This window comes from Diabrotica undecimpunctata, chromosome 5 (assembly GCF_040954645.1).
Source record: "Diabrotica undecimpunctata isolate CICGRU chromosome 5, icDiaUnde3, whole genome shotgun sequence".
In the NCBI taxonomy this organism is placed as follows: Eukaryota; Metazoa; Arthropoda; class Insecta; order Coleoptera; family Chrysomelidae; genus Diabrotica; species Diabrotica undecimpunctata.
The window spans coordinates 94,954,545-94,968,343 of NC_092807.1; the positions used below are offsets into that span (position 1 = coordinate 94,954,545).

General features: G+C 34.8%; 1 protein-coding gene across 3 annotated transcripts in view; it reads right to left on the reverse strand.

Moving 5' to 3' along the window:
• Positions 1–13,799, reverse strand: part of mys (position-specific antigen beta subunit myospheroid) — a 78,015-nt gene that overhangs the window by 40,310 nt on the left and 23,906 nt on the right. For all 3 annotated transcript variants that reach the window (XM_072532248.1, XM_072532249.1, XM_072532250.1), the window contains exons 2-4: positions 9,841–10,018; positions 8,095–8,416; positions 6,807–7,035 (exon numbers count right to left, since the gene is read on the reverse strand). In XM_072532248.1, coding sequence (XP_072388349.1) covers positions 6,807–7,035; positions 8,095–8,416; positions 9,841–10,018 — 729 coding nt within the window. The remainder of the gene's footprint in view (positions 1–6,806; positions 7,036–8,094; positions 8,417–9,840; positions 10,019–13,799) is intronic.

Genomic DNA, 13,799 nt, shown 5'->3' on the forward strand with positions numbered 1-13,799 from the left:
TAGTGAACCCTTCTTTTACAGCCCAAGTTGCATCTATCTATGGAATCAGTCAAAAAACAGTACACCGAGTGTTGGCTGAAAACAAATGTCATCCATACAAATTAAAAATTGTGCACTAACTTTCAGATGATGACCCCGACCGAAGACTTTTGTGTAGAATTTTGTGAAAATATGTCCAATAAAATTAACCAACAGCCCGATTACACAAAAACAATTTGTTTTAGTGATGAAAGTACTTTTACTCTCAATGAAAATGTTAACACACACAATGTGAGGTATTGGAGTGACACAAATCCTTAGAGAAACACGTACTACAGGACTCACGTACCTCAGGGACTCACGTGCGCTCACTCACGTACGTGAGTGAGCTTGGTCAACGATGTTCAATAATGTATCCCAGCGTTCTCTTGTTACAGAATTGGCGCCCAACATTTTTTGATAGTGTTAATGATGTTGCACAAATGGCACCTAATATAAGTTTAAAACACTTTTTAAAATTTGAACACGAAAAAATAACTTGTTGTCTTTTTGGATTGGTGTTGTTTTCTTCCTGTTTTGAATGTTTTTCGTTTTTTGTTTTTTAAAGCATACCAAGAAATTAAGTGAATATACACAATGCTCACATAAAACTATAAAACCGGTACTTTTTACTCTCTAAACTAAATTTCTGAACTAAATACTCCTATTAAAGGAAAAAATACCACACCGTGTCACAAACAAATATTGTTTAACATATCCTGACGCCGGTATCTTTACCCTACTTTTACAGGTTTAATTTGAAGCTTCTGCCCAATGATTAACCAGAAAAAAAGTTAAATGATAAATTGTTTCTCCTCAAGATTTTACTTTTGTCTACAAAAGAATGAAAATAAAAATATTTTTTTTCAGTGGAAACAATCAACAATATTATAAAATTTCATGCCTAGTTTTGCAAAATAATACAAAAGGTCAAAAATTTCTTGGATTTCTTATCTTATCTCTTTCTCTATATATCTCGTTTTTGTTCTTTACATTAGAGAACATTATTGTAAAATAGTAACGAACAATTTTTAATAAACTCAGGATATATTGTACGTAAAAAAGAACAATTTTATGAAGATGTAAGTAAAGAAATCGTGTACAAGAAAGAACCTTCTAATTAATAGGCTATTGATTAACTACTTTAGAAAGGAACTACAACGTTGAAGGAGCTTTATTATTTCGTATGGTCAATGGAACCCAAATTTATACATCTACAGAATCTATGTATACATCTACAGAAAAGTTGTTCAAAATTAAATTTCCTGACGAAATGTCACCTTTTAATTAAAATAATTTTTTTTTGACACGAATATATTCAAAGACGAATAAAAAAAAACAGGAGCACACGTGATTTTTTTATAACGCATAACTTTTTTCCACGAAGGTATAGGTGTAGCCAATGCTTTACAGAAAAAAAACTATTATCCTTTCACTACAAAATAACATTTAGTAGAAGTCATTAGGATTAATAGTATCCGAGATAAGATTTTTCAAAGTCCGAAACTCACACCATTATAGGTCCATTTTCCCTATTTTTTCGCAAAAATGGTTCTATTTTACGCCGCTTAGGTATATATAATATCATACTTACTAGAAAGAACAGACAATTACCTTTAAAATGGTCTACTATAGAAGGGTCTAGGACTAATTTTATGCAAGATACGGTTCTTCAAAGTTTCCTACCTCTAACGATTTTTGCTATTTACGGCAAAATGCAAAAATTGCACTCATCATCTTTAGAACTCATTTTAATTGTTGTAGATAGGACACTGATCAAAAGATATCGAATTTTTACCGTCGAGTTGATACAAATTTATTTAAAAAATTGATATCGTACGCGTAACAAATTTAAAACCGCCGGTCTTCAAGTGTTGTTTCTGAGAGAACAGTTCATTCTACAGAAAAAGTGCTAATAAACATTTTTATTCAACATTATCTTAGCGACATTTTTTGTTGGAAACATTTTTTTCCACGGTGTACAGATCCTTGGTAAATCGATGTTTTCCATTTCCACCACCCCCTACGAGGGACGGTTTTGGGGAGAAGCCAGGGGTAGGAGCGGAAACTTATTTGCATCTTTGTGGGGTCTAAAAAATTACATTCTTAGCAAAATTCAGCTTGTTCGTATGATTTTTATAAGTTCAGGGGTATTTTTGTCTCAGACGACTGCCTATAGAGTATTTTTTTTTACATTTAGGTAGGTATATACAAATCGTTGCAAGCATCACAACTTCACGAACCATAGCGGTAGGACTAGAATATTTTACAATAGACTATAAGTTTAAAGTACCGAAAATAAGCTTTCATTTTTATTTGGTAATGCATATACCTAAATGTACAAGAATAAAAGTTATGAGAAATTTAAAAAATAGCCGTAAAACTTAGCAAAGATCGTTAAAACTAGAAAACTTTGAAGAACCGTATCTTGCTTAAAACTAGTCCTAAAACATTCTACTATATACACCATTTTAAAGGTAATTATTTTTTTCTTTAAACTAAATGCACCACTGCATATACCTAAAACTGCGTAGTAAAAAATTGTAGAAGAATGTTTGCGGAAAAATAGGGTAAATGGCCAAAAATCGTGTGAGTGGCGAAATTTTGAAAAATCGTATCTGGGATACCGTAAATCCTAAATACTTTTACCAAACGTAATTTTTAAGGGGACGAATAAAAGTTTTTTCTTCTTTACAGCAATGCCTATACTCATCTCACCGTGGAAAAAAGTTTTGAGGCAAAATAGAAAAATCGCAAGTGTTCCCATTTTGTTTTGCTTTGTTTTTAGAATATCTTCTTCTTCTTCTTTAGGTACCGTCTTCTTAGCGAAGGTTGGCGACGACCTCTGTAAAGTCTTCCCTATTTTGGGCTTTCCTTATTGAACTTTGTCTAATCCTGTCCAATCTTTGATGTTGCGCAGCCAGGTCATTTGTCGTCTACACGGGCCGCGTCTGCCTTCTATTTTCCCTTCTATAATAAGCTGTTTTAGAATATATTTTTGTCAAAAAAAAAAAAATACTTTTGACTTTAAAGAAGTGACATTTTGATAGAAAATTTCATATTGAATAACTTTTCTGTAGATGTATATGTACGAACACTGCATAGAATTCACCCAGATGCATCCTAGTGTATAGGGACAAATTCACCCCGTCTTCAAAAACGCACCCCTTTAAACAGCAGCACTCCGCGGTTTTTTCATATTTGGGGGTCCATTTAATAAAACCCCTTTAACGTAGTAGTTCCTTTTAGCCCCATTTTTTGAACATAATCAATAGCCTATAAAATGTGTCCACTCAATTAACGAAGATTGGTTCAAATTGTTTTCTCTAACCTGAACTGTTGCGCAAGACCAGGATCCTGTCCAAGGAGAGACAAATTCTCAGTGAATCAGCAAGAAAGTGAGCTTAAAATGTCAATAAAAATACTTGCCATCCTAGAGGACCTCTACTCCTCAGGCGTCCCAAACGCAAACTACCCTTCGTCCCCTAAATCTTACTGACCTGTCTTAGGTAAGGTAATAGGTACATAAAAGGTCTCTGTTCTGTTGTAGAAAAGTTGTGACTTCAATGAACGACCGAAGCGTCCCAGGAAAACCCCTCCGCACAACCTCCTGGAGCTAACCCAAATAGAAGACCATTTGTCGACGTCTCGTCTCCGAAACCTCTGCCGCTGCAGCTTTACCAAACCGCTCCTACTAAGTCCTCCAATCAAAGATCCCATTCCTTGAAGAGGCTTTTAAAAAGTCTAAGTGCGGATGTGCCTCTTTATCAATGTCCTACTGTACTGTCCTAAATAATGAATGTGGTACCTATTGTGTAATAATTCCATATACTTGCATTCACGTAAGTTTGTCTATCATTCGCATAAGATTGCACGAAATTGGACTTATATGTTGTTGTGTATTGTTCACGGATAAGTCTAGATTTGCATTGTCTCATTCAAATGAGTTGGAGTAGGATCTGTTACTGCCTGAACTGCAATTTCTACGGAGGCATGCAACTAACAACTTATTCTTGGCAGAAAACAATGAATAGTCACAGACATGCTATATTAATCATTCATTCGATTTTTGGCTCAGTTGCTCTTCAATTGGGCGTAAATTTTGATATTGTAGGTAATAAAACTTGACGCGCATTTTGCTCTAGAACAAGTCGATATTACTGGTACCTGGGCTTCCTCGTTCTCCAGACTAATCCGATAGATTAAGTCCGGGGTGCTCTCCACCAATAGACTTTTGTTCGTAATCACCATCCAAAGCACTTTTGAAGCGAAGAATGGAATGCTTCGGATTTAGAGGTTTTACAAGGTATTGAATGAAAAAAATGCTGAATTTTATATCACTTTTCAAAAATAAAATTTGGAAAAATTGTTGTATATTAGGTAATAATGGTCTTCTTCGCTGAAGACTGACAGCGGCTTATTTCTTTCCATCCATGTTTGCTGCGATTGCTACTCTTGAAAATTTCCATCAGATGAGTTACAGTTTTGTTTATTGTTAGCATCTTTTTATTGTCAATTTATTCTGCACCATTTAGTTATTTTTCCATGCTGCTAGATTTTCGAACTCGGCGGTTGAGAGAGCTACAGTACACAAGACACTGCATTTCCACAATTAAAAATCATCGATACACCGGTACCGTTAAGATAGATTGTATCGCTACCATAATTTGGTCCAATAGCCATCCAAATTGTATTCATCTTACTGTCTATGGTAAGTCAGTGCCAAAGGTTCAGATTCCTTCAAATATCTCAATATCCTTTTTGTTTCACTTCAAGTAAATACGTAAGTAATCAAAAGTATGTCTGCTGCACAATACTTCCAAATAACTTTACTTTAAAAAGTGTCACTGGGCCCATAACCTATTAGAATTGTATCGAAATATTACTCAAAATTACTTCTTGGACGTGTATTTAGTCAATACAATGACAATTCTATAATTATATCAAAAATGACTACTTGCCGAAATATAAAAAACGAAAATTTATTCATGCTAAAACTTTCTATTGGAACAATAAACTTTATACGGAAAGGAAGAATATCCTTCAAAACAATGTTTGCTAACTAAGCGACTCTGCATAGGGTTAGGGACAATCAATTAAAATATTTAGAGGATATTCAACATGCGATAGAAACGAATCCGAGTCGTCTGGTTTTTAGTATGTCATGTTTATGAATCAATGGTGGATCTATATTATACTCGTTTCGAGTATTTTTCAAGCTATAAACGAAGACATGTCAAGGTAAAATCAAACAGAAACTCACTGACAAATAGCGTAAGACGTACAATAGTCAAGTAATTGTAGTAAAATTGTGCTCACGACATTTGATAGAGGATCCACGAAAAGAAACACTTCTGTAGTCTTAAGACCCGTTTACACGGGTAGAGTAATGATGCAAGTACTTGGTAGAGTAGAGTAACTCTACCCGTAAAAACGCTCAGCGCAGTAGAGTAGCAAGTAGAGTGCATAGTACGTGGTAGAGTAGAGTGACTAGCAACATGTGGCAAAGTAACTCTACTCTACTACCACCGCCACCTCCAAAATATCCACTCGCCTGCGCGCTCTACCCATGGAACGCGGTCAATTCTGGTAAAGTAGAGTAGGTAGGAGAGTGCATAGGGACGCTGTCATTCCGTCTGGAGTTGTGTTTTGTGTAAATAGTGAAAATAAAGTTCACCGAAGATTCATTTCACTTTCACTTTAAAACTTGTAGAGATGTATGGCGAATACCAGTGTTTATGGAATTTAGGTAGTGTACACTACAGAAATAAAAGTATGAGGCAAGCTGCGGAGAATGAAATCGTCGAAAGAATGGTAAAAGGGGGCTTTGGAGTAAACGAGCTCAAGCAAAAAATTAAGAATATAAGGTGCACTTATAATCAAGAGTGTTTAAAAATACAAAAATCAAAAAAATGGGGTTCAGGTTCAGCCGATGTATACGTTCCGAACGTGAAATGGTTCACTCCTATGGAAGCAATCATGAAAGGTGCAAAAAGAAACAAGAAAACTGAAGGCTCACGGGCAAGTTACAGGTTTTTATTACTTGTTAATAAAAAAGACAATAAGAAATAAAAAATGTATTCTTATCAAGATAAAAGAGCTGAGGCCCCGTGTGTATTTCTTCTTTTAAGCCACTCTCTCATTCACTCTTTTCTTTGTTACAAAGCGACCTCAGTTACAAATGCATTTGCAACAGTAGCTAAACAATTTTGAATCAATTTTCTTTTTCTTGAATTCATTTTGTACTAAACAAACACCTACTCCACAGTATACTAGCATAAGTACTATACTTGTAACTCTTCTCGTGTGAACGGTATCAAGCCATTTTTGGTAGAGTAGCGAGTAGAGTCGACTCTACACACAACTCTCCTCACAACTCTACTCGTGTAAACAAGTCTTTAGGCATGTGAATCGACCGATTCTTTGCTCTTATAAATCTTTCACGGCATCCATGTTGCCATATCTATCACAGTTTTTGCAGAAAAATATAGTTTTTGCCTTTCCAATATGTATAGTGTAAAAAGGCTCTAAAATAATTGTAAAATACTCACTTTCAAGGGTGTTTATTATTTTTATAATGCATCTTAGCGTCAATATATCAATTTAATAATTATAAACCCAATCAATTTTGCAGTTGTAGAATTTATTACACACTAAACAAGAACAAGTCGAAACATTCTCTATATTGATATGACTACTTTAGTGTGATTATTTCCACCAAAAATTAGAGAGAAAAAAAACGCATTTTCAGTCGAAACTACTAACGAAAATTAAAATAGTGAACTTACTTCTCTGGTAAAGTGCTGACGTATGGCATGACAACTTTGTCAACGAAACTACCGAAGCCCAGTCGGAAGTTTGATGTTAACTTTCTCATCGTAGTTGCCAGACTGTCGCCCAAATACGACAGCTTCTCCTTATCGTCGTACATAGATTTACTGAGATCCATAAGGTAGTAAAGGTCGACTGGGTAGTCTTCTGCTTGGGTGTATTTCATTTTTATGCTGTACACTTTTCCTGAAAAGACCAAGAGGAAAAGTATATAAAAAGTAGTATATAAAAGCATATATAAAAAAATCAAACTTCTGAGTGCCACAGAAACCGAGATATTGCAATTTTTTCATCTCACTTCAATTTGAAATTCCATTCAACAAACAAACGGAGCTCTGACAGGCTCTATAAAAAAGATTTTTTTTTAGAAAATTTTTATATCTTCACTTAAAATCTGTTCAATTTTTAGCTCTTAAATAGAGGTTTAGCTCTGTTATTAAACAATAGAAATATGATTTTAAGAAAAAAAAATTGCTAAAAGACTAGCTAATAGACCTACGGATATATATAGAACAATAGATGTGATCAAATGAACACATACGGATAAACAGAAAACATGACACAGTGGTTGCAGCTATGTAACTGTAGATTGCACAGATGACAGATGCATACCTACATCATACTTAATTGGCAAATCATCAGATAGTTGCAAATTTGGATCAGACAGTTTGGCACGAAGAAGGGGAATTCCCTTCCTCGTTCAATTGCGGTAACGAGCTACGGGGCCCAAAAAGGGAAATATATAGGAATAATTTAGGAAGAGGCAACCCTACTATTTAATATTAAGAAATGCGTTATTAGAATTATTAGAAATTAGAGTTATTAGAAATTCCTTTGATGAATGCTCTAAATCTAAATTAAATTCATTTAATCAGTGTTCATTGCAATATTTTTGTATCTAGGTTAGAAGGTGAATCTTTTTATCAGCATATTCGATAACACTAATTAATTATCTCAAATGTAACTGTCCATTTAAACATGCTATATTTTAATTAGTATAATTCATTAATTACTAGTTATTGTAATACTGGTTCTGCATTTAGATTTTTTAATCAACTAATAAAACGATTACGTTTTTCTTGAAAACTCAATATGTTGCAAAATGTTTTATTTTTACTATCAGTGATGTTTGACTAAAAGGTTAGAAAAAAAAGAAATGAAGCTGGGATGTGATTAATTTAGAGCGATTTTTTAATAGATTAAGTCAATATTGAAACAATTTTAATACGTTATAGGAAATCTTACTTGCTCGCAACTTCAAATTGATCCTTTGAGGCGTGACCTGCACTATCTTCCCCCCACCAGCACCAGCAAACGCTCCGCTTCCACCCGCACTTCCCTCTTCCCATCCATGGGCGCTCCAATGCTCCGAAGCATTATAGCTGCCTTCGGCGCCTGATACGATTGTTCCCCCGCCACCTGCTACTCCTTTATGGGCTTTTGTTAACTCCAGATTACTCAAGACACTTAGTATATTGTCGGGGAAAAGAACGAATTCTTCGGGGCATTTTTTCTGTTGCTGGTACTGTAGTTCGGGTTCGAAGCAACGTGGGCCGTCACCGAAGTTCTGAAACGAAACAAAAATTAAGGATATATACGCGTCTATGAGAGTCTAAACTTGAAAATTGTGGCAAGATGGTGATGCATAGGTAGCATTTGAGACTCTCCACTTCCGTCGCTAAATACACACATAACAAGGAAGCTAAAGTTGCACGTTAAAAAATGTTGCAAGAAAGAGGTGGAGATGAAAAAAAATATTAACAATGAGAATTATGGATGACGAAAATTAAAGAGCAAAAATAGATAGATATTCAAATGTGGAGAGAACAACGATGTTGGGAATATAGTTAGAAACGATAATAATTTAACAAGGAAAAGACAGTTAAGATTTTATTTCACGTATAGGGAGCTTGCGCATCCGTTTATACGTATTTCAGCCCAATAGGCATCATCAGAACGGCTTTCGCAAGCGCTCTGAACGTGAAATAATTCTTCTCTGTCTTAGGAAGCAACTATAACATGGCTTCGTATAGACGCAATGTAGCGACATCTGATAATAAAATCGTAGACTAATTTTCGAAACCAAATTCAAGAATTCCGCTTTAATCTGTGCCTTCTAAGAATTGCAAGGCAAAAACAGACGTTGATAAAGGTGTTAAGAGAGACATGGGGAATCTAAAACTTGCATTCCACAACATATCTTTTCAACTAAGCAAAATTCTTAGCGAATTGGTTTCTAGTAGAATTTACTTGAAACTCATGGAGCGCATACAGGACTTTCGACAATTCCAAAGAAATGATAAGGTCGATAAGAAAGAACTGTGGCAAGAAAATTCCAACTAGATAACTTGTGAGTTGGATTGTGGGTAGTGACAGGCCTTGATCTATGGCGATACCACTTTGGAGAGTACTGTCCTCGTCTAATCCGGTAGTATCTGGTGTTGATGATGGTTACATATATGAGAACACGAAAACAAGTATGTGACCCTTTAGCTCGATAGAAAGCTTTCGCTTTCTATTGACTGAACAGCTGGGTCTGAGTTCATTGAATAGAGTATAATACTGTTACATCCAGAAAACTGAATGTTTGGTATACTTTATAGACTGGCGGAATCATCATTTTTCCAAGATGATGTAGGAGAGAGTGTTATAGTTAATAGTGGCCACTATCGAGCACGATCAGTGACTTTTTGGTTCTTGAATTGAATCTCTTTGATGTAAAGGAATTGCGGTTTCAACAAGGTTGTACACAACCCCACACAGCAAGTCCCACAATGGATTTATTAAAGAAAACGTTTGGTGAGACAATTTGACGGCAATTATTATAACTTATCTATCAGTTAGAGTTATATTCCTTTAGAAAAACATTCGTTTCTTTGATTCAATAACAATCTTAGGGGAAAACAAAAAAGACGCAGACTTGACGTTTCTTCTTAATTTGCAAAATATTTTACTAATTGAATTTCTAATTTTATACATAAATGTACTTACGGGGTCGTAACACCACGCGCATCCTGGCGTTTGAATACATTCGCTACATTTTCCTTTCGGCGTGCAGGGATTGGGGGTGGAAAATCTTGGGGTAAATTGGGCTATCACAACTGTGCTTATTAATATTAAAAGAAAACTGTTTCGTGCGAAGTTCTTTGTCGTTGGCACCTCCATTATACTGTAAGAGATAAAATGCAAATGAAATTTATGCATAAAACAAAAAATATTAATATTTATCATACAATCGATAAACACATAGTTTAAATTATTAGACTGTAGTGATAAAAGTGTATGTTCTCCGTTAAATGTTTGTTAGTTGTTATTAATGGTATGTTATATCATAATGCGCTTGTTAAGTATGTAGCTAACTCAATTTGCTACGAAATTTAATGAGAATTTATAACTTTAAGGGGGGTAGAGTTTATTTTCAATATTTTAAACATATTTTTTAGATTTTTTTTTTTGAAAAATTCTTTAGTATAAATTTATTTATTTATACTAAACATTAATACATTATAGTACAACATTTAAAAATATTGAAAACATATAGTAAAAATATACAAAATTAAGAAAGTAACAGCTAATTTTCCAAGATTAAAAAAAAAGTTACATCGCGATGTTCATTGTAACTTATTACTGAATCATGTGTTGACAAAAAAACAAAAAGAGTTAGTTTATAAGTTTCCCTACGTCGCAACGTCGAGATATTGTTCATTTTATCGTTTTTTCAAATTTTAGAAATAAAAAAGACGAATTTTTTGAATTTTCGAAAATTTTTTGTTTAAATTTGACTAATTGGATGTTGTAAAATTAATTATAACAACAAAATGGACAATATCTCTATCTACTGTTGCGACCAAGTAAGTTATCTAAAAAAAGGTGTGCAAAATTAGAGAAGAATCGATAAAAAAGTTTTTGAGATATAGTGAACACCGACTTAAATTATTCCGAGAAAAACGCGTTTAAAAAAGGGCTTATTTTTTATGCTCACTCAGTATCTTCTATTCCAGGACATTTATAGCGACATGCTTCCTACTAAAATATCTAGAGCATCTTTTTGCTCCTGTTGTCGACGAACTCTACCTTTTTTTCTTTTTTGTTGCATCTGCAGCCATTTTATCCGCTCGAGTGATTCGATTGTTATCTGCCGCGAGTGCATAATTATGAGAACTTGAAATTGTACTTCCAATAATTCCAATTTCTATGTGAGTGCTCACTCACCTCATCTCACTCACCTCAATAAAAACGCAAAAACCCTATCCCCCCCTTAATAATAATCCTGGTTTGTCAGGGCATGAAGCTTCATTTTACAAAATCGACTTTACCAATCGAAAAACATTATCGATTTTACCATTCTTTCTTTTGACGGTAGCAATTTATTCATATTGATCTATCTTACCATTTGTCACATGCAATTGAGGCACTTTTTTACGTACAAATTGCCTTTTTTCTAAGTAAAGTCGGCTTTATTTTCTGTACAAATCGATTAGTATATCCGAACGACTGTGGTACCTCGAGTGAGTACCGATCCACCAAAGACAGTATATTTTTTTAATAAAATTCTCATCTAGACCGGATTCAAACATACGATCCCTGGGTTCTGCGCTCAGTAAGTTGGCCCTCTCACCACTGCGCAATCAGGGCGATGCAATTAAGTTATGAGTTAGTTTCCATTTGCTGTATCGCTGTCAAACCTCCAGGGTTACATCGTTTCAACTACAGCCTTCCAAGATATTCCTTTACAATTAAATCCATAAGTATCGACATTATGTTAAATTTAAGGTTAATTAATTAATAATAAACCTTAAATTAAAACGTAAATTTAATGTTTTTACAGCTATACAATAGGTAACAAAACGTATGCTTTTATTGACTTCTTGTTTAACTGTTTAACTTCTTTACAACTTTAAGTTGTACTCTTTTGTATTGATTGCTTTTCAGGACTCACTGATGATGATGATGATGATGATTATGAGAGGATAGAAATCCTGCTCATGAATTTTAAATCATACTTGTAGATATTGTTAATAAATATACTAAGAATTTTCACTTTCTGAAAATGGCCCAGCAATGTGCAAAGAAAGCCATTCTTTCAAACGGACTTCCAACATTGCATTGTCTCATATGAGCCTTTATTTTACGGTAAGGTCCGTTACTCGTGGCACAGGTAGTACAATTCTTACACCAGTCCTTTACATCATTGGAACTATTCATCCAATAAAACTGTTCTCGAATTCCTTGAAGGGTTTTCTTTACACCAGAATGCCCTCCTGATGGACTGTCATGTAACTGACGAAGTACTTCGGCCATTCTGCTCTTTGGAATCAACTGAGCTTTAACTACTGAGCATAGGTTTGGTATTTCTCGCGAAGACAATCGACGGTTTTTTTCTATCCATTTTCGAATTTTTTGTAAAAACTGTAGCTTTCTTTTGTTCTTCTCTGATCTTAGTTAGTAGACGTCCACTCCACGTTGATCACCGTTGTTCTTAGCACTGCTGCTTCCTTGGATTATGCCTTGTTGCAGTGGGAACACTGCTGGGCGCGACGTCAACCTTGAAATCAATTCTTGGAGTCATTCAATCCATCTAGCTATCTGACCCTCTAGATTCTTAAACTGCTGGTGTGTTTATTGATTTGTGTTGTACCTAGGATGCTTACATGAACTTCGTACGTGTCCCATTTCACCACAATTCCAGCTCCTTGTGGTCTTCGTTTTCTTGTATGGAATGCCTTTTATCAGATTAACAAGCTGGTCAAATTTGTCGTCATCTTCTTCCTCTTTTGCAGTCCTAAACCTTACTGTACCCGCCCGACGGACAAGACACTGACCAGCGTCTTTTGGCGAACTAATCGCAGTGGTTCATGCATTTCATGATGCCGAAGACCATGATTAAATGTTGTAACAGCTAAGTTTTCCATCATGACTTCGGGAGCTGTTAGATAAGCATATTGCACTAACCTGGCAATATCTACACAATTTTCTTGAAGAGCCTCATCTTTTTTCTGTCTTCGATTTTTAAGCTGCGACTGAGATACATGCTCCAAATGTTCGTGGTCATATCGCATATTTAACCTCTTCTTAAGTTGTTCGAAATCATCCGTCTCCGCTATGGCTATGTTCTGAAGCACATCTAAAGCATCTCCTCGAAGAGCGATAGTCAGGTTTGCAGCCTTTTTTTCTTCAGATCATCCATTCTCTCTTTAATGTAGTTATTCCATAATGATTTTCCGTCGAAATTTGGGACTTAAACACGAACAGAACTTCCACTGCCTTCAAATGTCGATAGTGGCTCCAACTTACATTTCGTCTCGTCGTCTTTTGTCTCTATTGTAATTGATCAAATTCTTCTGTCTGCTGTCCCTATTTTATCCATCTTCTTTTCAATGTCGTCTAGTTTCTGTTCAAAAGAGGAAATCTTTTCAGTCTCTTTTCTTCAAAAGACGAAATATCGGTACCAACTTTGTTTTCCAACGAAGATATTTCATCAAGAGAATATATCTCGTTAGAAACTTTTATTTTCTAAAAAGAAAACAATGTCCGTAAAAATTTACTTTCTAACAATATAATTACACCAGAAACTTTGTTTCCCAACGATGTGATATCACCAGAAACTTTGTTTTGCAACAATGTATTCGACGAAATCACAGCAGCATGCTTGATACGTTTCTAAATCAAAATCCTCTTCTTCCAGAGCGTCGTTTAGCCGTTGTACCAATTCAGCCTCTTTTCCCGACGGAATTTAATTCTTTATCTATTTTAAATCACAAAGTCCCATAGCCATTTTTATCAGAATTTATTTAATAGCCCACTATATACAAATGTATGAAATAGCAATACCTTCTACAAAAAGAAGTTTTTACTTTACTTTTTTATAAAAAAAGGCAGAGGATAACTTATAAAATAAAAAAAGAAGCTGGGCTGGATTACATCCCAATACAGATGAAAAAGCTCAATTT